The sequence below is a fragment of the Lepidothrix coronata genome, unplaced genomic scaffold, assembly GCF_001604755.1.
Source record: "Lepidothrix coronata isolate B3197 unplaced genomic scaffold, Lepidothrix_coronata-1.0 Scaffold116, whole genome shotgun sequence".
NCBI classification, from domain to species: domain Eukaryota; kingdom Metazoa; phylum Chordata; class Aves; order Passeriformes; family Pipridae; genus Lepidothrix; species Lepidothrix coronata.
The window spans coordinates 2380428-2404903 of NW_016690296.1; the positions used below are offsets into that span (position 1 = coordinate 2380428).

Sequence of the window (24476 nt, forward strand, 5' to 3'; positions counted from 1 at the left end):
AGTCTGCTCTGCTCAGTGCTTTGCTTGTATTCTCCCCGAGTCCATACTGTGGGTTAGGAATGTCATTGCTTGGATCCGTGTCGGGGTCGCTCTACAGTGTAAAAGCAGAAAAATCCTTTCCCAGGGACTGTTCCCCATTGAGCCCAAAATCAAATGCTGAGCATGTTTAACCCCGTAAGGTTCTTATTTCAGTGCACAGGCTTTTGTACACGGAAGGGAATGGAAATACCTGTTCTAAAAGCAGAAATGACGCAGGCAGGCAATCTTGTAGCTGACGACTCTGTCTTTGCACAGCTCCAAAAGCTGTTTGTGTGGGAACTTCAATCCACATTAACTACTCCTGAGCTATCAGGAAAGCAGGCAGGACTCTCATGTGGCTTCATGGTGCAAGAATCTGATGCTTCTTTCAGGTTGGGTCCCAGCAGGTTCAGGTACCTGTCTCCCAGGAGCTGCCTTCTTAAAAGCCTGAAGGGAAGAGACAATCTTGCAAGTAGATTGTGAAGTAATATTTGCTGAACACCCACACGCCATAGTTTTCTGAAAAAATTTAATCATCTAAGTACAATTTCACTTAAAAAGCCACATTTTATTCTTGGGTCAGAGGGTACACGACGATTTTCAGGCTCATTACAAGAATCATTTGGAAATATAAAGCCATATTCACTGAGAAATTAAACCCATTAAATATTTCTACTAAAATTCTTCTGATACGAATAAGTGCACACAGAAAAAAACCCCTGTGGTTACTTTTCTCCATATAATTCTAGAGCCAAAACAAAATGAGAGCTGACCTGGACTCAGAAAGGGGCACCTTTTACTCAGCCTGGCATCACTGGTACCCTGTTTGCAGTTACACAAATGTGTTCAAACAGTGAAGCAGATTTCCTTTTTACCAACCAAGAAAAAGATGTCAGAATTCGAGATGATATATCAACACATCATTCCCTGGAATCAAGTAAGCCCTCTCTATAATTCTCAAACAACAACAACAAAAATCACAACACTATTGGGTTTATAAGCTCTCGGATTCAAAACAGATGTGACAGTCTGAATCCCCAGCAAGGGCTGCATCTTTTCTCATAAGGCTCTTTAACCGATTCTCAAAGGCAGCATAAACAGCATCTTCAGAACAAAGGGCAGTAACGCTTCCCAGCAGAGTTTAACTGGATCCTGAGGATCACCAGCCTGGATGATCTGCTTTTCTATTGTCCTCGCAGGGATTTCACCACACATAAATCACATGCACTGAAGAGATAAGGAGCTGAGGGCAAAAAAACCCCAGAAGAAAACAGAATAATGAAGTTGCAAGACTTGCTTGCAGCCTCTGGTTTACACTTCTCCAGGTCTCGGGCTGTCAGTGCTGGGCTCCCTTCTCCGGGGATGAATCTGCATGAGTAAATCCACAGGAATTATTTTGAGACTGAGAAAAACAACTCACTTGTGATTAATTTCCCTCTGTTTTGTAACACTTTCACAGACACACCCCTAAAGCCAGTTCTACACATCCCTACAAGACTGTAATCAATTCACTGCAAGGGGCAGTAGGAGTGAAGAAGCAAAAGAGGGTAGAGATGTCAGAGTGCACTGGTAGTTTCTCTCGACATTCATCTAGTCCTGATGGTTTATAGAGAGCAAACATCAGGGTCTAATGATCTCAAACCCCCTGTAAAACCTTTGTAGACTTCTAAAAAGCTCAGCTGACATTCAGCAGGGCTCATAGGTGTACCTGGGCACCCAGGAGAGTAGGTAAGTATGACAGAGGTAGCAGTACCTATGGCTAAGCAGGTGTCTGTGGCTCAAAAACCTGTTTGATAGTAACTCACTCAAGGCAGGAAAAAATAAAACTGAAGAAAGGAAAGATGCTATTGCTGGTGTAACACAAGCTTCCTGAAGTTTCAAAAGATTTTGGAAATGCTGTAACACATCTCTAGTAACACACATGCAAGTGTACACAGTATCTCACTTACACGAGAAACATTAAGAGCAAAATATTTCCAGCAGGGTTTTGAATTCGCCTTGGAGAGTTGCCCTGCAGCTCTCCCTCACTCACTCACTTCAAACCCACAGGGCTGATGAGATCCAAATGGACACGACAGAAAACCTGGTCCAAAAGGGCCACATTTGTGCAAGGTAGATAAAGCTGACTTTTAAAAGCAATGCCTTTCCAAAACAGGCAACTTGACAGGTTCTGCAGTTAGAAACCACAGGTGTGCTAATGGCCTTTCTGTTACATTGCAGTAGCAGAAATCACGCTGTACTAGTAAAAATCCTGACAATAATCACATTTTCATTCCCAATGGGGATGGCAAAGCTGCTAATTAAATCTGTCTCGACTACTTGGGAGCACTGGTAATTTCTCATGTAACATATGCACTGAGAACTGGCTAATACCAAAAATGTTTAGGGTCTGTGATTTTTTTTCCAGGAAAATTAAGATGTCAATTAATTGACTTTTTTTTTTTCCTGTCTGGTTTTCACTGAAGACCTCCACAAATCCATTTTTCAGTTTTTTCATTTTTTTCTCCCTCTCCCTACAGATGTCATTATTTTCAGTGGAAAAACCCCTCCTCTTCTTCCAATTAGCTGTAATTATAACAACATTAGCAGCAAATTAGGTACCTTGAGGGCAAAAATCTGGAAAGCAGCAGAGTGTGGAAAGGGAACAGGAGATGAGATTATAATGAAAGTAAGTGGGCACATCCTGCTGCTTCATGTGCTCATCTGGGCATCCTTAGGGCTTTGCAGGTTGATTTCTGCTTTCCCAAATTATGCCAAGATTAAGCAAAGGGCTATATTTTGGTTTGTCCCTGTGCCTGGCATGACTGGATCCAACATAAAACATACATCTCAGGTCACAGAAATCCATTACTTATATCTGATGTTCTGAAGGGGTGACTGGGGTCCTTGAATACACGTGCTGAGAATCTTTCTGCCAGGAAAACAAATGCAGCAAGATTAATTTTGAAAGAGGAAAAGGCAGTACATGTCAGCAGTTGTGGCATGCAAAAGGGTTCTTGCTCTGAGTAGGCTTCTGAGCAATAAACCTCTTTCCCAGAGAATTTTGCATTTAAAAATTGGGTTCAGTGAAAATCTCCATAATCAATCTTTTTTTTTTTTTTTCAACTGTCTTTTCAATTTTGCACAGTTGGATAAGGAAGGAAGTCGACACTCCTTGCCAAATGGAGTGACATTAAGTACATTTGCTGGAAATCTTTCTGCCTTGCTCCTTAAAAATTAAACTCGAATCACTCAAAAAGCCCAAACAGAACCACACAACCAAGAACAAAAAAGCTCAGGAGCCAGTTCCAGGAACACTGAGCGAGCACGGAGAGACTCAGGAGCTCATGTCCCTCCAAAGGCAGCGTTGCTGGTTGAACAAGGCTAAACTGGAAGGATTTAGGCACAGTTTAGGACTAGGCTTCCTGAATAGCAAAGTACCTGGGGAGGGACCAGCCCAGAGGGGGGAAAGAAGAGTTATTCTATTGGTAATACATTGCTAATGCAGTAGGAAAATATCTCATTGTCTTCTTCCTTAATCTCTTCCTGTCTCCTATCACTTGCCTTTCCCTCTTTATTTGGACCTTCAAGGAAACACCTTTAGTTTTTTGGATGATTTCCCCTAATCCTGCTTTGCAGGTGGTTGCCCTGTGAGGACTCCCCGAGTGGTCTTTACCTGGCAGCCCACAGCAACCCACCTATGGAGCATGGCTGGACACAAAATGTTCTTATCCATCTTTCCCTTGCCTGCTTTCAGATGGAATATTTAATGTTTAGGAAGATATGGAGAAGAAATACTTATGTTCACAGAGAAGATGAACTCTGGTATGAGTTATCTGAGTTTTTAAGCAGTTTTTTGAGGGCAGTTTTTCTTTCTCCTTTCACCTCATTCCTCTCATCCTTCCTGTATTCTGATGAAGTTATTTCCAGCTAATTAGAAAGGGCTGAAATCAAAAAGTGCCAGATCCAAACCATCACACCACCCTGAGAGTTCAGTGCTGGACACAACATTGCTCCACAGGCTTGTGCTTAAGTGATCCTCTGCCAACTACCAAAACACATCTCTGGGAACAACAGCAGTCTGGAGAACAAACTTATAAAAAATATGAGTTTCCCAATTAATTTCACTTCTGTTCAGCTCTGAAGTTACAACCTGTGATCTGTATTTTATAATTACTACTTAAGAAAAAATGCCCAGTGTCAAAGAAAAATTTGTTAAGGAAAACTTAAGGCTTTTCCTTAGAAATATCAATCTACTGAAATAGCATTCCTAAAGGAAACTGCTTCATGCCTAAAAGTTGCTGCACTGCTGATTTGTTTTTCTATAATGAAGTCCTAGCTCAGCAGAGATAAGATTTATCGGTCAGTTTATCATCTAATGAGAAAATGAAGGATGAGAAAATGAGATTCAGGAATGCTGCTGCACATACTGGCTCATTTAAACCCCCCATTGTAATTAGCACTTGCACAAAATAGAACAAAGAAATTGGAACATTGGGATACTTTGTCATCACATATTCTTGGGGTTTCTATCTTTGAAACCTTTCTCAAAATACTTACATGCAGATTTAATAGAGACCACTATATATAATATATGCACCTATATATAATATATTTAACTGATAGAAGCTGGACTTCTGTGTGATCAATGGCTAATAAAATCATCTTTGTTTTGTCAGCCAAGATAAAAAGAGCCCTAAAGATGTTAAAGCAGACATCCAGTGCTATGATGGGACTCATTAAGAAATGAAGGACTGAAGGAAAAAAGGGCAGGGAAAGTCTCCAAGTGTCCTACTCACTGTCCCATTGACAAAAGAGGTATTTGGATGTTCTGGGCAAGGAACAGTAATAGAAAGACAGGGCATGGATTTTTAAAAGGTTTTTTTTTTTCAGGGAGCCAAAAGTCAAGTCACAGTCAAGTAGGATAAGAGAAGAACTCTCTTTCCTCAGATCCCCTAAGTGCACTGTCCTGGTCTACGGCTGCAGTTGGTGGCCTTGTTTCATTCCCTGTTACAAATAACCTCCCTGTATCCTCTGGTGCAATAAATCACTTCAAGTCTAAGTGGGAGAAACAGCAAAATTAATCTCCTGTTCTCTCCTGCAGTCACAGCTCTACTTTCCCTGTGACCACATCAGAACTCTCCACACAGTTGCCATGTAATTAAGGGAAGCTCATCAGCCATTTTGGCAAGCTCCGTTCCCACCCTACCCTCTCTTCTGGGCAAATGCGGACAACAATAAATAACAGAATAGTTCCTCTGTAGCCTTCTTCTTCTTCTAGATGTTACAAAACAGCTTCTGGACTCACCAGTCCCTGCCACCCCATATGGCACCCACTCACACCATGGAATGGCAGACTCCCACCCAGAAGAGATTCCCTGTGCTCCCTGGCACCCATTTTTGAGTGGTCTGAAACAAGTACTTCAAAACAACCAGGAATGGTTTCAAGTCCAGGTACAAATATTAAATACTCCTCCTGGTTTCCAAAAAAAAATAGTTTGTACTGACACTGTTGCAACTATTTAACTCTGTTCATTTACATGGCTTTTTTTTTTCAGACCTGGCACCCTGAACTATCAGAGCAGATCAAGAACAGCAATGAGCATTTTCCCCTTAAGATGAAACGACATCCTAAAGCCTGTACTTTGTTAGCAAGGACTTCTAAACCTATGCTGGCCCCTGGGTTCAGCACATCATCAAATTCAGTCTTAGCTGGAGCAACAGAAGCTCTAAGGAGAATTCTGAGAATATCTTTTCTTTAGGACTATTACCAGGTGTTTAATGGGGCAAATGTGTGATCCTATAACGTGTAATAGAGACGTTTTATGAATTGCAGTGAAGCTGAAAGCTGTAGCATAGGTGGTGTTACATTAGAAACCTCGCCTGTGTTGTTCTTACCCCAACCTCTCCAAGGCAAAGCTGTCACATAAGCACTCAGCAGATAGATAGGAAAGTTTGCTCTGCATCCCTCAAAGGCCTCCATTTAAAATAAAAGTACATTTAATATGTGCTCTGAACAGCTGCTGTCTTACCATCTGCCTTGTGCTGCACATCTGGCGGAAGCTGGTCAGGAACATACCACTGATAGTCTGGCTGCACAGAACAATAAAACATTATTGCAGCAATATGGCCTTCACAGACACTTCAAACAGAAGAATAGGGACATGATAAAAACATAATTGTGCTGTGAAGCTTTTCATTAGTCTTACAAAAGTAGTTTACCAAAAAAATCTTATATTTAGCTTTATGTTTCCACTGATCCAAGTCCCTCAGCTTGCTTCCTTTTCTATGGCACAGGGTTTAGATGCTGCACCCATCAGAAATGTTGGTGTAAACCTTTCTAGATCCCACAAATCAAAAGAAACACTCACAGAACCAAATCAGATTTTAAAAGAGCTGGGGATTGAAGTGCAGAAGACACCAGCAGGCACCTCTGTACTAAAACATCTCAGAGAAACCTGGTACACCTGCCAGGTGAAGCTGTTCCAGTTCGAATACACCTGTAACATGCTTCAGTGGGACAGGAATTAGTCATGGAATGAAGTTCCCTCCTCCCCTGCCTTTCCTCACACCACTAGCTGTTATCAACTAACTTATTGAAAATATTGTGAGGTAGAAAAAATTCCCATCTTTCTTATAAGAGGAAGTATTGGGAAGGTTATATCCACGCAAATACAGTTTTGTCCAGGGAAATCTTGCAAGAAAGAAATAGGGCACTATAGTTTACACCACACACTGTGGTAAATGAGCTGCAAACCACCACTAGAGAAAACAACTTTGGGACCAGACATTTCAGGTTAGGCTGTTTGTGGTGTAAGTAGTACATGTAAGCTTGTCAAATTCCAGGAAATTGCTGCTTCAGATCAGCTAAACTGGAAAAATAATTCTTGTTCTGCAGAAATTACTCTGACAAAATCCTGAGCCATGCCAAGGGGAATCTTACAGATTCTAATCTGTAGGCAACAAATTTCAGAGAATTCCAAAGAAGTTTTGCCTAAATTAAGATGGCAGGATGAAGCTGTAGATACAGAAAACAGATTTAACTTTTCTGTTCTGCTGTCTTCCGCACTTACAGAGCAGTGATCACTCTCATCCTTCAGGAAAGAAGGAGCTGTTGTATTTTCACACCAGTTGTACCATTCATAGGAATTGTTAACTAATTCCATGCTTATGGGCAAACAACATAGGCTTTGATGCAAAGCAAGGCTGCATTGCTCTTAGCACAGGTAGTTTTCCCACCAGTGGCTCAAATTACATTTATTTGCATTGGGTTTTTTGAGTTTCTGGTGGATTTTCTGTTCTCTGATCAACTCTTCTCTTTCATAGCTACTCGCACCACACAAACTTGAATGAATTTCAGAAACAAGACTAAACAAAATGTTTCCACTACCAATGTAAAGAGGAAAGAAAAAGTGCAAGATGTAAAAAGACCGAAAAAGCAAAAGCACAGACTAAACACCCAGGATTAAGTATCAGGACACTCATTAAATTCTAACACCTTCCTTCATTGCTAACAAATTGCTCAGGGAGGTTCCCAAAGCTCAGAGCAGCAAGGCTGCACTGGCCCAGGCACAGCATTTCAAACAAGGGTCGGGATGAAACGGGGAGTTACAAAGCAGCGAGGCAAAGTGACCCCGGCACTCCAGCAGGAATGGCAGAGCCATAAACCCGGTGATCCCTCACAGAACTAGAAACCCAGATGATGGAAGTTCAGGGAGAAGAGCCAAAATAATCTGGGCCAGTGTCCAAATTGCAGTGAAAAACATTCTGCAATACTTCCAACTTTGATAAATAGGCAGATAAGCACACTCCCGAAGCACAGAAATTACTTGTCCGACCGCAGCCTTTCCATTGGATTTCTGCAGTCTGAAAGCCTTACATGCATTTTTCAAAAGGCTGTAACTTCCCAAATAACGAGCATCTTTCCATATGTGACAGCTTTACAGCCAGAAACAGGCATTGAGTATTTAAAATGACATTCACCATGTTTAAATGCATACTCACTAGATTGGAACAAGCACAGCCCACTTAGATAATCTGGAGCACTTCAAAAATACCTTTCTTTGAAGCAGTATTTTCCTTGAAATAGATAACTCCCCCTCACATAACCTGCTCCAGTGCAAAGCTATTCTTCCTCGTGCTGAGGAAGACAGGACCCTGTTGTGTGCCAGGAAAAAAGGCAAATTTCCCATGGTGTTAGCCACACTCAGATACACCTTCCACTTCTGCTGATTTGTTTTTTATTATCGTATTATTTTATTACTGTAGGCTGAAGGGTCAGAACTGGGCTCCAGAGAGCAGACCCATAATGCTGAATGTGGGTAGCTATACAGTTAGAAAGGGCTCTGAATGAGTGTTGTAAATTTACCTAAGGAATCAGCAAGACTCCAATCCAACAACTTTAATTTTCTAATTAAGGTACAAATGTTCCTTACCACAGAACAACCCCATTTTTCTTCTGAGTGGCATTATAGATAGATAGTGTTTGACAAAGTAAATTTGATATTGATCTGGAACTAACAACAAACTGTGAAACCACAAATTCAGTTGCTGGTGTTGAGGGCACTGTGATAGCACCAGTTACTCTGTGGTCACCATACTGAGAGGAAATCAGTGTCCTTGACACATGGGAAGTAGTGGGAATCTTACCAAGTGCTGCTGCTGCTCATGTGCCCTGCAAGGCCCTGGTTGTACTCGAGGATCTGCATAGTGAAGAACCATCCCACACCTCCCATAATTCACACAGGGTGAGAGGAAGAGTGGAGGTGGGTAACTGGGCCTCTCAGGCTGTACTGGGAGGTCTTTTGTCTGTCACAAAAATAAAAAGAAATGCATCATCAGCAGGATACGACGACCAACAGAATAGTCAAGTACAAATTCATCAATGAAAAGCAACGGGGAAGAAACCCTCCTCTCTCAGCATTGGGTCACAATGCTGCCTGTTTAGCCCCTCCTGACCACTTATTGTTTAAAAATTATTTAAGAAAGCGCCACACCAGAGTTCTGGCACTTTTTATGTGAGGAAAATATTGGTTTCAAGATATGACAAGCACATTTCTGGGTGTGTTCTATATTCAAGTATTCTATATCTTCATTACACACAGCAGCTTTCAATAATTTGAAGCAGAACTACATGGATGCTTGCATGACAAGAAAAGTAAATAATTTTGATATAGGACCAAAGTCAATGGCCTCAAGGTTTAGGCCTGCCTTTTCTTTAGGCCTGCCTTTTCTTTAGGCCTGCCTTTTCTTTAGGCCTGCCTTTTCTTTAGGCCCTCTGCATTACAGTAAAGTCAACAGGAATTTGCTTCAGGACAGAGGAAGGAGGGGTACAAGATGATTAACATTCTGCGATTCTGTGAGTCACAACTAAATGATTCGACTTAAGAAAACAAACTAATAAATATTTTGTATGGTTGCTCTCATCTTTAAAATCCTTCACAAGCTCTGTTTAATCAAATCCCGAGGCAGGAAGAGACAAACAAGAAGATCTCCAGTGTGAACTGTGGATGCACTGCAGGGACAGACAAGTTGTACATGCATGTTACACAGCACCTGTTCAGGTGTTGGCATTTCTCTTGATCCTACTGGGGAGGAGTGGGAAAGGCCTTTTAGCTCTGTTTTTAGACACCCCCCCTACTCACTGCCTCTGATACTACAGCAAGACCTTACTAGTACTGATGCTTGGGTTGGTTGAGAATAAGTCAATACTGAAGTTTCTGTTTCACAACAGTGTCGGGGAGGACAATAAATCATCATAGAACACGCTGGTAACCGGCCATTCTTTTAAAACATTGCACAACTTCGTCAAGACAGGAAACCTCGAAATTTCGTCATTTTTTTTAATGGGGATTGAGAAAGCTCAGAGTTTTGCATGCCATGATTTTACTATGGCTTCCTACTGACACTACTTTGAAGAGATAAAAAGGATGTTGCAAGAAAAAATTATTGCGGCGGCTGCTCAGCTCATTTGTATGGAGCCCATTTTGTTCCTCAGTGATATTACCATCCCTGTAATTCAATTGCAGAGGTCAGGGTTAACTAGAGAAGCTCTTTATTTCAAAAGTTTGTTTGATGTTATAACTCTTATATCAAGTGCCAGTGAAACAATCAAAGTCCTCTGGACTTGTTTTTGGTCATCCCCCCCCGCCTCCATTTTAAGATACGTTTGAAAAGTTTTTTGCAATAAATACTCCCTTCATCTACTCATTTTGGAAGCCTTCTCTAATCGTTTCTCATCTTCTTATACTGCATTACTTCAGAATGATTTCATCCCAGGTGGTGACCTCATATAAAATCCAATGTCAATTAATGGAAGCCAGAAAGCTTTGAGTTGCGTGGAAAGTGAGAAAACAAAAATAAAGTGCACATGTGCTGGCAGTGGGAGCTTTCTTTTGCCTCATACCTGAGAGCTGAGTTTATTCAGTTGAGACTGCAATCTCTCGTTAGCTTTCTGCAGTGCTTCTTTCTCCTCGTTGAGTCTTTCTCGGTCAGATCTCTCCTTTCTGAAGTCTTCCTCGTATATTTGTACCTGCAATTGTTAATACCAAGGATGGGAATCTCAGCAGAGCCACTTCATCCACTTTTGTTGTCTGGTTGCTTTTTAAACACTGCCCAAGCAGCGGAGTGCATTCCAAAGGGACCCCTCCTCTGGACAATCCTACAACCAGGAGTTTGCCTTGTGTTTTTTTATGACCAACACAAAATGACAAGTAATGACTATTCTCCAATGGCACCTGTCAATCAAAACAGTCCACAGCTTCAGTATTTGTAGACCCTTGAAATTTAAAAGGCTGACTGGCAAATATCAGCTTTAAATATTATAAACCAGACAGCAAATACCAATATCAAGCTTTCTAAGGGATTAACAGTAGCAGGACGAAGATTTTACCAACACTTTTTCCAGTTTTCTCTTCCCTCCTGTAGCTCAGGTGCAAGCAATTGGGGAAGAACCTCTCCACCCCAGTGAAGAGGTAGAGGGAAATGCAATGTACACGATTCAAAATGCAAATACAGATGTTTGACCTGGTTCCTAGAAGATAAGCTTCTGCTGAGGCCTGGAATGGTTTAGCTGGTTTTGTGCCCCCAGGAATCAAAGCGCTTCATCCCACTAAAAAAATGTCTGACCACCCCAGGCTCAGGCAGCAAGAAGCAAAGCACAAATCTGTCAATTATTTGGTGTTAAGCTGACTGGCTGAATTCTCCAGCTAATGAATGGGCAGGAATTCACCCGGTGAGGAGCTGGAGGTTGGTGACATTTCTACTGACAAATAACAGCAAAGGCATGTCTGGGTGGGAACCACCACCAGAACTTTCAGAAGGCCTTTCATGTCCTCTTGGTTGCTCCCTAAAGCTGCTGACAGTCTGTTTCCAAAGGCCTTTCTCACTGTGGCTCATGCCCTGCCCATCAGATAGATCCAGTTTTCCTTTTGCTGGCAGCACGACTATGACTTCACAGAAGGACTAAAGAAATGTTAATACCTCAGGGGAAGAAAAAAGTCAACACAGGGCGCTATAAATTGTTTTCACAACTTGCCTGTTGCAGCTAATTTTTGCAAGGGTGTTTTTGGACCTGATGGTCCCCACTAGATAGAACCTCCTTCCTGAATAACACTGTGGAAAAGGAACAAAGGCTTTCTGTGTGGCTGTGGGGGGACTCCGCTCCACAGCCCATGTGTGGAGAAGGCCTGCACACCCCTGACCCTCCAAGGCAGAGGCAAAGTTGCAATCCCTGTGTCCCTTGTCCAGCTATACACTTCCCCCCTCAGTATTTCCTCACTTCTTCTCTCCCGATTCTGTCCCACCTCCCTCCCTCTCACTCCCCAGCCGCACAACCTGCTGAGGCTGCAAGGGAACCCCTTTGGCACAGAGGGGGACACCTCCCAAGGAAAGAATGCCTTCATCTCTCCTGTCATGACCAGGGATGGGTTGATGACAACCAGGCTCTGGTAAGACCCTACCACGTCACTGTTTGTCCCAGGAGTCCCTTCTCCATACAGTTACAGCCTCCTGCTCCACTTCGTGTACAAGCAAGTCTGGGCTCACTGTACTGATTTATACAACTAGAAAAATACATTCATAACACGGATACCCCATGAGAATTCTGAAAAAAAATTGGTTTACTCTATTTTATTGTGTAGAATGAAATAAGTTATTACTGTACAATCAAGTGCAGGATTTTGTTCTTCAGCATGTGGCAAGCATTACATTAGAGAGCAAAATCTGGCTCTGCTGTCAAACGTGACAGAAACAAGTATTTTATTCCCATTGAATAAAATTCACATTCTGATCACATCCATTTGTGTGTCAATAACATTAACCCTAACACTGTCCAGACCCAAAATGTAAAATTATCAGAAAACTATAATGTTTTTTAAACAGGTTCTTTCATAAGGAAGGAAAGGCAGTGCACAAAGCACTTGAGTTGTTCAGAACAAAGATTTAAAAAGAAATAAATATGCATCTAAAGAGGCTGGGATGTAGGTTATGGATGCAAATGTTTTGCCTCGCACTTCGAAAAACTGCAATGCCAACGTTCTAGTTTTCCAAGATTTCCTTTCAAAAACTCTGCATAGCAAGTCTGCCAGGCACAATTCTTGGGAGACAAGGCGAAATTATGCTGTGTGAAATCCATCCAGCCTTAATTCCAGCTGCTCTTACCTGCTGCCTCAGCACTTCAAGTTGGGTTCTCATCTCCTCAATGCTATTCCTGTCACCCTTTCCCAGGGGAGTCCCAAGGACAGGCGAGTGCTGCTTTTTCAACACATCCAGAAGGGCCTGTAACGTCAAACAGCAAAAATACTAAGTAGAGATTCATTACATGAAAAGGAAAAAAATATCCTTTTAAATTCTTAGAAAGAGGTTTTCCCTTCACTTGCATTTGCCTCCATTATGTACCCTGGATATAAACCTCATGAATAACATATATCCATGACTAGGTCCACACTTTCAAAGATACCACACTGCATCCATGAATTTGAGTCAGTGCAATTTAGGGGACTGTGCTTTTACTTATAACCATATACAATACTTACTTACAGAAATCACAGCTGCAAATCTCATCCATAAACACCATTTCCCTGTGCAAGTTGGAATTTGGGAAAACAGATAGGTGTCTAAACTTAGCTGAGGCCAAAAGCAAGCAAACAAAAAACCCCCAAGTAAATAAAAGAAATATTTTAAATTAAAAATGTGACTAGTGGAAAGTCGGACTGAAACATTTTATGCATTTAAAGTACAGATTTCTTCAACTGGAACGGAGGAAACTCTCCTGTTGGAGAGGACGTTGTGTAGTCTCGATAGCTTGTCACTAGAGGGAGTTAGGAATACACACAACATTGTACCACTCTTGCTCAGCTTTATAGCGAAATTCTGCCACAGCTCTTTGCAGATTTTGTTTATTTTTAACAGCATTACGTTACACAGCTCTCCCTGGGACTGGAATAATTTTTAATTAATTATCAAAAGGCCAATCAAAACCAAGCCCTTTCCATGGAAGGCATAGAAAAGGAAGGCTTTTTACCTGATGAGCTGCTGTCCCTAAGGATTGTGCAGAAGAGAAATTGCTATAATAGCGGCAAATTGTGTTCATGTCAACACATAAATAAGGCTGAACTTCAACATGGGAGTTTGAAGATACAGATACCTGACTGATTAACTTACTTTTTGTTCCTTTTTAAGACACTTTTTAATATCTTTTTGAGGAGGTTCTACATCTCAGGATTATGGAGGGGAAAAAATATAAATATCCAGAAAATTCAATATTCAAAAGGTTAACAGCAGAGAAAAATAAGGTGAAGATTATTTTAAACTGCATTTGAAAGCAATACTGTGAGACTTTATCATTTCAAATAAAAGAAGAAGAAGTTGTTTGATTTGTCATAACTTCAAGTGGCTGAACCTGCAATAGCAGGGGACTAGACTTAGAAAGGTCCCTTCCAGTCTTATGTGCATTCCTGACATGAGATTTGAAGGATGCAGATACACAGATAATCAGTAAATTACTGTTGGGAAAGTGTGTTACATGAATCGATGCTTCATTTAAAACAATGTTCTATTTACCCATCTGTCTTATTCCAAGCACATCATAAGGCAGCAAAAGAAAACACTGAAATAAGTTGTTTCACAAAACAATGTGAATGAACCTTGAATGAAAGTTACACTAAGGTTTTGAGCAAGTCCTGTCAATGCATTTCGAAAAGAGCTAGAGATCATATGTTCTAACAGATTTTTTTATTATGGCAAACATTATGTTTTTTGGCTTGACTTTTGCACGTCATGGCCCTTTAGCTTGTTAAAGCACTTAAAGTTACACAGCAATGGTTACTGCAGTGCATTTCCTCAGGAAGTGTTTGTGGTTCACCATGAAATAAAAAATTGTTAGAAAACACCCACTGCTTTATGTGATCTTTTGATTAAACAAAATTACATTTATTACTTTCCCTCAGTTAAAAAAAAAATCCCATTTAGCTATTTAATGGCAATTTCCTCAGTGAGACCTAAGTACACATAATACTTATATGAATGAATATATGTATGCATGGGTACAAACAGTAAGACAGGACTGTGTCTTGTGAAGAGGAGCCATTATTCTCAAACACAGAATATAAGTAAAACAACAGTTTTAAAACTGTGTGACTTTTTTTTAACCACGGTGCACATAAAGTCATCTTTGTGCCATTTCCCTTTTGTTCTAAGGAGGGAGGATGTAGAAAGAGCTTAGAAATGACATGTAGAGGGGTTTCACAGGAGAAGCCAAAGATTCCATTAACTTTCCTCTTTGCAATGCAGCCCTACTACCTGCCAGGAACACGTATTAGCTCAGGTTGGGTCTTGCTCGTTTCCCCAATTCCCAAAAGCTGATCATGGTCTGCTACCTTGTTCACCCAGGACTGAAAAGATGGGCATCTGGTAGTGTCACTGCTTGACAAGGGAGCTCCTGGAATTAAAAGAACAGCTCCTGGTCAGCAGCTCACTCCTGCTCCTACCTTATTGAGACGGCTTATTTCCCCCTCATAGTGCTCTTTCTTTCTAGCCATGGAGGCGTTCTTCTGCTTCAGCAGCTTGTTCTCCTCCCTCATCTCGTGGAGGGCTTCACTGAGGACTTTTGTTTCTTTCTGGGGTGCAAAAACACAGAGAGGTGCTGCTGAAGTGCAGATGGAAACGTTTTTCAAGAACAATTTTCAGAGTATCTTCTGCCTGACAGATGTGCTGCATTTTTTGTTGTCCCAAGCACAGCTGGGAAGGGAGGCAACAGGAAGGCAGATCGTTGGAAGCCCAGATATGATAAAGGCTGAAGACATTGTTTTAACCACTCACCACATGATGGGACAGAGGCAACACACCAGGCTAAATCTCTGCTCTCTGCAGTCACACAAAGGCATGAGAAAGCTGGCAGGCCAAGCAGGGTAGGATCATACAGACAATTATCCCAGACTTGCATTTCTCTTATGCATTCACAGTACAAGGCCAAGGCTAAATGCTGGAGGAGTCCCAGCCATTCCCAGTGCCATGCAACACTAAAGACAAAACCAGATCTCAGTGTCACGTAGTCTTAAGGCTTTACTCACTACAGGAGACATGAGACAGGTCTCAGCCCACTCTAGATTTACCATGCAGCCAATCAAGGCTTAAAAATCTACCTTTTTTTGAGCCCATCACAGCTGTTGAATTTCAGCCTGACCATTCCTAGTGCATTTGCCTGCACTGTTGCCTTCCCAGCAAACTACCAGGAAGATGTCCCTACTTGCAACACGAGCCTTCCAAGATGGTACTATAAGAATTATTAAGGCATGTTTGCCAACCTGTAAGTTTGACTCTCTTATTCTATGGCTTTCACAGTGGCTATTTTCGATTTACAGTGAAGGGAGCTGAGATCCAAATCAGACCCTGAAGCAAATGGCATCCCATAAGCTTCCTTTGCAGGAAGCTTAGTCCACTCTTGCCAGACTGGTCTTGGAACAAAGCTGTTTGGACATATGAAACACGACAGCTTTTTTACAAAAGAAAAAGGAAGTATTTCAAATATTCTTCTGCAGCTGCTTTATGTGAATAAAAAAATCGAGATCAAACAATCACACGCACAGGACACCATAAGAATGGTATCTTTTCCCAGCTCCTAGCACACATTCTCCTTCTCAAAGGCTGGCACCTCCAGGAACATGAACATTTACAACACAGTATCTCCAGTTTCTTCAGGTTTTTGAACCATCTGAATTCTTACATCTTATTGCTCCTTATTCAACACTGAATCTTAGGTGTTCTGACACCGAGATTTTCTGGTGATTAGGCTGGTCTTTAAGTCCTGTCTGTGGGCACATAGACATGCCCAGGGAGAAGAAAAATAAATAATTTTTAAAGAAATTGGTGATCTAAGGCTGAAATTCCATGCAGATTAACCTGTCCCCATAAGAAATTTTTGGATTACATTGTCATTTATTTCATTATTCATGTATGTAGTAAAAACTTTTGCAGAGTGTATTCTCATCCTTGTCTTTATAAAAAGCCAGTTAGGGGTATTTTTCCCAGATACGGTGTGTTAAAAGGCAGGCAGTAATATGAAGAGGAAGATGGATTGTCTTACATTGAATCCACACTCAGAGCAAATATAGGAAGTGATTCAGCGAGTACATAATGACTTAGTTTGCTTTAAAACATGTACAGAGTCCCCTTGGCTGGAAATCAAGTACATGCTTGGCTAGCACTAATTGATAAGCAGGTAGGATGAATGTTCAGCTCATGTAGATACAAGATGAGGGCTTTGCACTTCTTTACCTGCAGCAGGTAACTCACATCTCATCTGAGCCTGGCAGTGACACACTTGCCACTTGTTTGCAGGTTTGCTTCAAGCTACCAAGTGAACAGAGAAGCTCAACCTCAGCCATCAGATCACCATCCAGAAACTCTCATGAGAGGTCACCAAGTACATCATCCCACGGAGCAGAATGGGAACAGGAAGCACCTCTCTGTGGGGCTTGGGAAACGGAGCACAAAGTTTTGTGTGTTTGTCAGGCATAAACATGCTGATCACTCTGACTGGTGGTTTTACTGAGGTGGGAATTCAGCTTAGGAATTTAATTTTAGATGCAAAAGAATACATAAAAGCCAGTGCCCAAGGAGTCTTGAGAGAGGAGCCCAGCCACTGTCGGGGTGAGGTGAACAGCACTCTAGAGCGGCTGACCAGGCCTAATAACTGCAGTGACTGTATTACTAACATTTGCAGGGAGCTGAAACAGCCTATATTGCCAACACCAAAATCTGGGTGTCTGGAGATGAATTGTATTTATTGCCAAGCACTTTGTGTAACACCTGCAGTGATGCTCCTGTTCCATTTGAAATAGCTGTAGCGTTTTTGTTCACAAAGCACTTCCCCCTGAACTGCACAGCGAGGAGGGAAATCTCTGCAGCGCTCGTATCAATCTGCTCTTTACGCCCCCCACGCACACACTAATGCTGTGCTGTCTGTCAGGTTCTATTGGAATGACTCTCCCTCTGTGCACAGCTCTCTGATGAGGTACATCAGCAGCCACTGCCTTGGCTACAACACTCAGCACCACATCTCATCTCACAGCCCACGCTCGGCCCTGCATGAGCAGAGAACGATGAAAGGCAAGAAAGTGTTGAGCACAGAGCACAAAGGAGGTGACAGAGTGCACCCTCCTACCTTTTCCTGCCACAGCTTCTCTCTGCCCAGCACTCCCGACCTCTCATCCCCTGGCTGCTGCCGATGTCTCTCCTGCTCCAGCTCGCTCACTCTCCTCTCTGACACGTCCAGCCTTGCTTTCATCTCTGCCAGCTGAAAAGCAAGGGACAGACCATGGTGGGCTGACTGGAGATTCCCAAAGGCACAGCATCTCCAAGGTGTCTACCCAGGGGCATAAACCAGCTCCATTTTAAATGAGGAAGAGCCATTTGAATTCCTCTTCTCTTTGAAGAAAGAAAAAAAAAAAGAGACAGTAAATGATTCAGATCTCGGTAAAGCTTGTCGGAAAACACTGGAGAGAAAATCTTCCTGACGAGCACATGAGATCATCCTGTAAACTTCCTCCTCATAGCAGGAAGCAATAGATGAGAACTGTCATTCAATGAACCAACTCGGGTTTGGGAATACCAGGCAAAGTTGTAAGCAGTCAGCTTCACTAGGCAGCTGATGATAATGGCTGCAGCAGTGATGCCACACAGCCATAAGCAAGGAACAAAAGCTACGTCAACCGGATCTTGGGGGAAAAAAAATAAAAAAGAAAGAAAGAAAAAGTATTTCTCTAGAGTTCATCTTGACAGTCCCTGCTTACAGAGGGTAACATTCACAGAGAATTTACCTGAGAGCTCCACCATTACAGCAAGGCTCCAGGGAGCTCCCAGGCTTCCCAAGCCAGGCACGAGAGATGGGACAAGAACCAACAGATATGTGACAAGGAGGAGCAGGGGCTGGGCACAGCAGGCACTGCAGGCTGATTTTACCATGGCTGTGGCTGGGCGGTATTTGAACACAGACTTAGGTGACATACATATTCCAATAGAAGTCATCAACAGTGTTACCTGCTTTTCATAGAGCTGCTTCATGTTTCTAAATTGATGATCCCATTGCTTGTTCACCTCCAGAAGCTGTAATTACCGGGAAGTCACAGTTAATAACCCTTATTTCAACATTGTCAATAAATCAAAAATAGATTGGCATTCTAATCCTCCGGCTATGATTGTTCACTACCTCCTCATCATCTGGCCAGTTCATTCCAGAAGAAGCAAGTTTAAGGTCTGGCAAGCTTTCCAGCCCATCTGCCAGTGCTTTGGTATTCCAGCTAAAGCACAGGAACGCTCAGGAAGCAACATCCAGCAAACATGCAAACACGCCATAAGCTGCAGGTGAATCATTGGCAGCGCTGTACCAATCCCAAGCTGCAGCTCCTAAATGGCCAAGGGCTTCCCTGTTAGTTTGCTTTCAGTTCCATAAATAGGTTTCCAATTAGAATTTCTTTGATTCCAAACAAATGAACTGAAGGATATAGGGTCACTCTTTAGGATGCTCAGGAAAAGACCAGCTTCCAGTTTGCTGCTACCTGTGACCAAGACACAACTGGCTGCTGCTCACAGTTGTTCCTTGGCCTTTATAACTGTGATAATTAATAAAATTTGCCCTTTGCACCCCATAAATCTCTGCTCTTCTACATTCATAGCCACGGTACAATAAGTCATCCTCTGTTTTTAGGAACAGTTCTCTAAATATAACTGCCAAGTGTGGTACAGAGAACTAGGAACTAGTTTTAAATGTAATTTTAAACGTAATTTTAAATGTAATTTAAGTGCTTGCACACTTCAAGCTGTGAAGAAATGCAAGGCAGCAAGTAACCACATAGAAATTATCTGACAAGAGCACAGGATGAGACTCTCAGAGGAAGAACACAGGCCTTGCTGGACTGGTGGATAAAACAAACAGCTGCTTAAATACAGTGTAATTAACAGTGATAACACATTCAGTGATTTCCTGCTTCCATTACTGATATTGCAAGGTCTGTCTTAGAAGTTCTATCTGTAAAGGTTAGGGGTATATCTAAGGTTACCTCTCGTCTCTGTCTTTCCAGTGAGAGGATGTGTTGTTCCAGAGAACTGGGTGATGAAGTCTTCTTTTTGGTCAGTAATGTGTGCCTTGACTGGAGAAAAGAAATGTTCAAAAATTCATGCTTTTGGCATGATTGTTGTGTAAAACTCCATCCACTCTGGCAGGTGCACGTAAAGGAACTGAAACAGAAACTTTTTCCTGCATTGCATTTTTATTTTGGTACCTTTACACCTACTGAGAGCAGATTCTGAAGTGTACATCTGCCTTAACCTTGCTTAATCTGTGTTTTAATTGAAGCATTATGCAAACAGCCACTGAAATAAACAAAATCATATCTATTTGTACCATCTGAGACACAGAACACAAAATTGGATTTTAATTATCTTACAGATGGTAATTTAAACAATTAGTACAAGCCACAAAAGTTGAGCATAACTTGAAGTGGGCGTAATTCCCTTCATTTACAAGAACCAGAGTAATTAGTAGCATTGCCCCTGGTAAGTGCTTGCAGGCCCAAGGTAATAAACTTTAGCACAGTGGGCTCAAAGCAAGCAATCCAGAAAACAAATAGGCCATTTGGAGAAATTAGGAAATCAGTCTGCAGTTGTTTTTTGAAGCGTGGAGGTTGGCCCATGCAGGACAACAGCAACAACCCTCATTTTTATAATGGTAGTGTCACAGATCATAATTTCCAAGAAGTTTCTATGGATTGCCATGAAAACAAACATGTGATCTATTAAAGAGGGAGAACTGCACTGGAAAAAAGAGGCATGCTCATAAAAAAAGAACATACTATGTACAAATGACTGCTCAGGGAGTTGTGTTTCCCTCCCTAAATCCTCAACCAACACATGAAAAACCAGAATAAAAGTGTGACCGCTTTTGAGGCCTTGAATCTCCTGACATAAATTTTCTTCAGCTAGAGAATTTAATGCCAAATACCAATGAGGATCAAAGAAGAGTTTTGTTGTGTCTTTTCACAGGCAAAAATCCTGACCACATATTTGCCCTGTGGCCAGTCCTGCTGAGCTCAAATGTGGAACCCTTGACTTGCAAGGCAGGAAATATTTAATCCCTCTTCTTGTAGTTCATAGACACATTTAACTTAAACTATCTGAAGTGATACCTGGCAGCCAAAGGAGTTATTCAGATGCTGAATTGCTTAGGCATATATTTAATTGCATGTTTAAGATTAATATTGATATGAATAAGACAACTCACATGTCTCACAACTATATATACACTTGGCACCAACCAGCCTGAATATTGCTCACAGAAGTTTCTGGGTCACTAAAACAAACCACTTTGCACCTTTTGTGTAACAAACAACAAATTAAAATGACCAAATACTTCTGGGGGGTAAAAAAAAAAAAAAAAAATGCTAGGAGAGGTTTTTCTTTCTAAGAATGCCATATCCAAAAATATTTCTAACATTTTTTTCTGATCTTAAACGTTGTAAATCATTCAGAAGAGTCCACTGGAACACAAAAGTGAACCCACAAGTGTCAGTCTACAAAGTCACAGACATGATACCTGCACTAGCTCAAGGAGTTCCTGACAATCAGAAGACTCTTCAGAGAACAGCTAAAAAAGTCACTTACCTCCAGTGGGTCTGCTGGGGCTTCCATGTCACTCCCATCTGCCCACGTGCATCCAAGATGGCCTTGAGTGGCTGTCTCACTGTGGACCTTTGGAAGAAGAGCAACGGAACAGGTGTTTTCTGCTGGTTAAAGGAGCAGGAGAGTGGCTTTAAGACCCAGGAGATCCACGAGTGCTCCCCGTGGAAGCAGCCAAGGTTCAGAAATAAGGGGTGGAATTCTGATTTTAACCTTTTCCTCCTTCCTGGCTGGGGCTTTCCAGAAAGGATGAAGCACACTGCTTGTGACTAATATGCCAGGCAAGGCAGTTCTTTCTCTGCTCGGAGTGAGTGTAAATCACAGTGGACTGGCCAGATCTCCCCAGAGAGGAAGTTGCAAGGATAAGGGAAGGAAGGGGATATGCTTTTTCAGTAAATAAGAGCACAGGCTTTTCTATCCCTGCTTCCAGTTGTGAAAAAGGACTTATGTAAGTACCATTATGAAGTGACACTAGGACAGAGTGTGCCCTGCTCATAAAGGAGCAATAGCCAAGTCTGTTAACAGTCCCATACAAACCTCAAAATGTTTAGGGAAAACCATAATTGGAAAATTGATTTATTTCCCTCAAGAAAAGCTGCACAAAGATGAAGAATGACAGGGTTGCTATTCCTCTCCTAAGGACATCTTATCTTCACTTCTGCTACTTGTCTTACACTTAAGCTGGATCTAAGCTTCAAGCTACTCAAGACTTGAGTACTCAAGGTATCCAACACTCCAAACTTGTGCCTTAGTTTCCCATTTGGGAAAAGAGGTTAACCTTACCAAGTTAAACTTACAGGAGAGGTCAACAAAGAAAAGGCTTCCACAGACTTCACATATGAAGTCAGAACAAAATAGAAAAGTGCAAAATATTGTCACCTTCAGTCTTCTGAATAATAATGGAATTGAGAAGGAAGCATGAAAGAAAAATCATATTCCTTATTGTGCAAAGACCTCTATGTCTAGAGCTTTTTCAGTGGCAGCAGAGGTTGCTTATTTCATTTTCAAGGAATGGAATGAATGCTAGCCTATGAAATATGACATAAAATAATATAAATCCTTCCTTCCGTTTCCAGGAAAGGATTTAGATAAAGTAAAGCAATCCTGTGAAATGCTGGAATTTAACAACCACATTCCAGATTTCTGGTTCACAATGCGTGACTAAGCAACTCCTCTTTTGCAAGATACAAACCCCAATTTGGAAGAAAGCTACTACTTTATGATATTTGCATATGATATAAATCCTCCTTACCCTGACGTTCTTTTTAGTTTTTTCTCGTTTATGGAGTAACTGGAAAACTTGCGGGTTTTTTAATGTTGTTTTAAGGCTATTCTAATGAAGACATTTCAGATTCTCCATAGGAGTCATCCTACCCATCAAAAAACAAATTAATTTTGTCTGTGCCTATACGAAAACGAGTCTTGGAGCACGTCCCTCCCCGGTGACAGCATTGCAGATTATAAACTAAATGCCAGTGAGTAGGGAACAAAAGCTCAAGCTCTTCAGAGGTGGTGATGTTCTTCCAGCAAAAACTGGGAATGGTTGAAGCAAAATCATTGTCTGTCTTTATAGAAACAGTTAATAGCACTGAAAAGAAACAGAAGGAGGTGACAACGTTCATTTTTGTTGGTATTGCAGAGATAAAGACATTACACTTGTTTAGGTCTAGGCAATACAGTCGAGGACAACTCAGTTGTACAACAGCACTTCAGAAACCTGAGATATATAAGAAATCCTCGAAAGAGGGGATCTTGACAACTATCAGACTTCAGAAGTTAAAAAGACAAAAACATTCTAAGGTATTTCTACTTGGTTTGAAGCCATTAAAACAAATACACAGTTTTAAATTGCTCTGAGAATTCCAGTTGACCACCAGACTGTAAATGCAGTTGCAAAACTAAAAGTCTGCCAGGTATGGAAAAAGCTTTCCAGGAAGCAAATGGGAACAGGCAAGATTGCTGCCCTCTGAAACTCCCTGAGTTAACTTCCAAATGGCAGCATAAACTCTGCCTCCAAGGGCAAGGGGAGATGAACTGATTAGAAGTCTTTTATTAGTTTCTCTTCTGTTTCTAAAACATTCTGTAATTTCTTTTAGTAGCAGCTTTGACATTGGGCTTTTTTTTACCACCTTGTTTAAAAATGAGAAATATTTTAGTTTGTATTCTAGGAAGACCTGAGCTTTCTGAGTGTAAAAGCCTTTTAGCCATGTTTGGGAATCTTGCAATGGGAGAAAAATGAAAGCCTTGGAGCCGTAGCCAACACTGAATCCTCCAAGCGTTGGCACCACAAGAAGATAAAAGCTCTTATTTTCAGAGTGCTGGATTTTAATCTCAATTCTGGAATGCCTTCTGTTACAGTATTACAAAATATCACTCATAAATTAAGATAATGAAAGCCATTTGTCACTTCTGAAAATTTAGTCTGTTCAGTGCAGTGAAACAAAGACCCATTAAAAGGCTTGATGCAAGTAAATGTGAACTTTCCTTGATGATGATAAAATGGCAAAGTAATATTTTTTGCTTTTTTTTTTCCCCTAGCTGATTGTGTATCCACTGTGAGGTTTGTTGGGGAATTTTTTTTTTTTTAATTTTTATTTTTTACTTATTGTACTCTTCAGTTGCATAATTGGAGAAATTAGATTAATTCTGAGATTACTTGGGTTAAAATTTGATGGCTTCTGGAGAACCTTTTGTTTGCTTATGTGCTGGCTGAGCTTTGGTTTTGGCTCTGTTCCTGAAGCTGCTGTTATGCCAGCAGTGCTTGCCACAGTATCCATCACAACCCCTTTTCCTATGCTGGTGCACGTGGTGAAATGGTAAGAAGTGAGAGATTCTGGCTGAAGAATAAAATTAGCTCCTAAACCAGAGGAAGAATGTACCTCCTCCTGTCCCAGCCTGGTCCATGTGCTTCACCACAGAAGTGTGCTGGGAAGGGATTGTCCCTTCAGCAAGTGTGTCAGCCTCAGCCTTCTGTGCTGCTCGGTTACAAACTCTGACGTGCAAACGTGTGTCTTGATAGGTGGGAACCAACCAGATCAAATTAGAGCAAGATGTGGTTTCTGAGTAAGTAAAACGTAGCACAGCGTTTCCTTTGTTTCAGGAACATGTTTCAGCATTTCCTTTATCCACTGGTTTGCACCAGTGCCAAGGAGACCAGCCACAAGGGCACGGCTACTCAAGCACCCAAGCGTTTGCAAACTCGGGCCTGATGATGAAAATCCCGGTTCCATGGAACAATAACTGGGTGATCATTCGGAACTGTAGCAAACAGGCTATTTCCTAGTTTATGACACAGTGGTTGTGAGCAC

The 24476-nt window shown here is 41.5% G+C and overlaps 1 protein-coding gene across 2 annotated transcripts in view; it reads right to left on the minus strand.

Moving 5' to 3' along the window:
• Positions 1 to 569: 569 nt before the first annotated feature.
• Positions 570 to 24476, minus strand: part of TNIP3 (TNFAIP3 interacting protein 3) — a 58257-nt gene continuing 34350 nt past the window's right edge. The window contains exons 6-15 of one of the 2 annotated variants that reach the window (XM_017825190.1): positions 21154 to 21240; positions 19554 to 19643; positions 18535 to 18600; positions 17660 to 17791; positions 14985 to 15113; positions 12658 to 12774; positions 10403 to 10528; positions 8647 to 8805; positions 6030 to 6090; positions 570 to 1386 (exon numbers count right to left, since the gene is read on the minus strand). In XM_017825190.1, the coding sequence (XP_017680679.1) occupies positions 1355 to 1386; positions 6030 to 6090; positions 8647 to 8805; positions 10403 to 10528; positions 12658 to 12774; positions 14985 to 15113; positions 17660 to 17791; positions 18535 to 18600; positions 19554 to 19643; positions 21154 to 21240 (999 nt within the window). In that variant the 3' untranslated portion in view covers positions 570 to 1354. The remainder of the gene's footprint in view (positions 1387 to 6029; positions 6091 to 8646; positions 8806 to 10402; positions 10529 to 12657; positions 12775 to 14984; positions 15114 to 17659; positions 17792 to 18534; positions 18601 to 19553; positions 19644 to 21153; positions 21241 to 24476) is intronic. The other variant, XM_017825191.1, reaches the window with a different exon arrangement.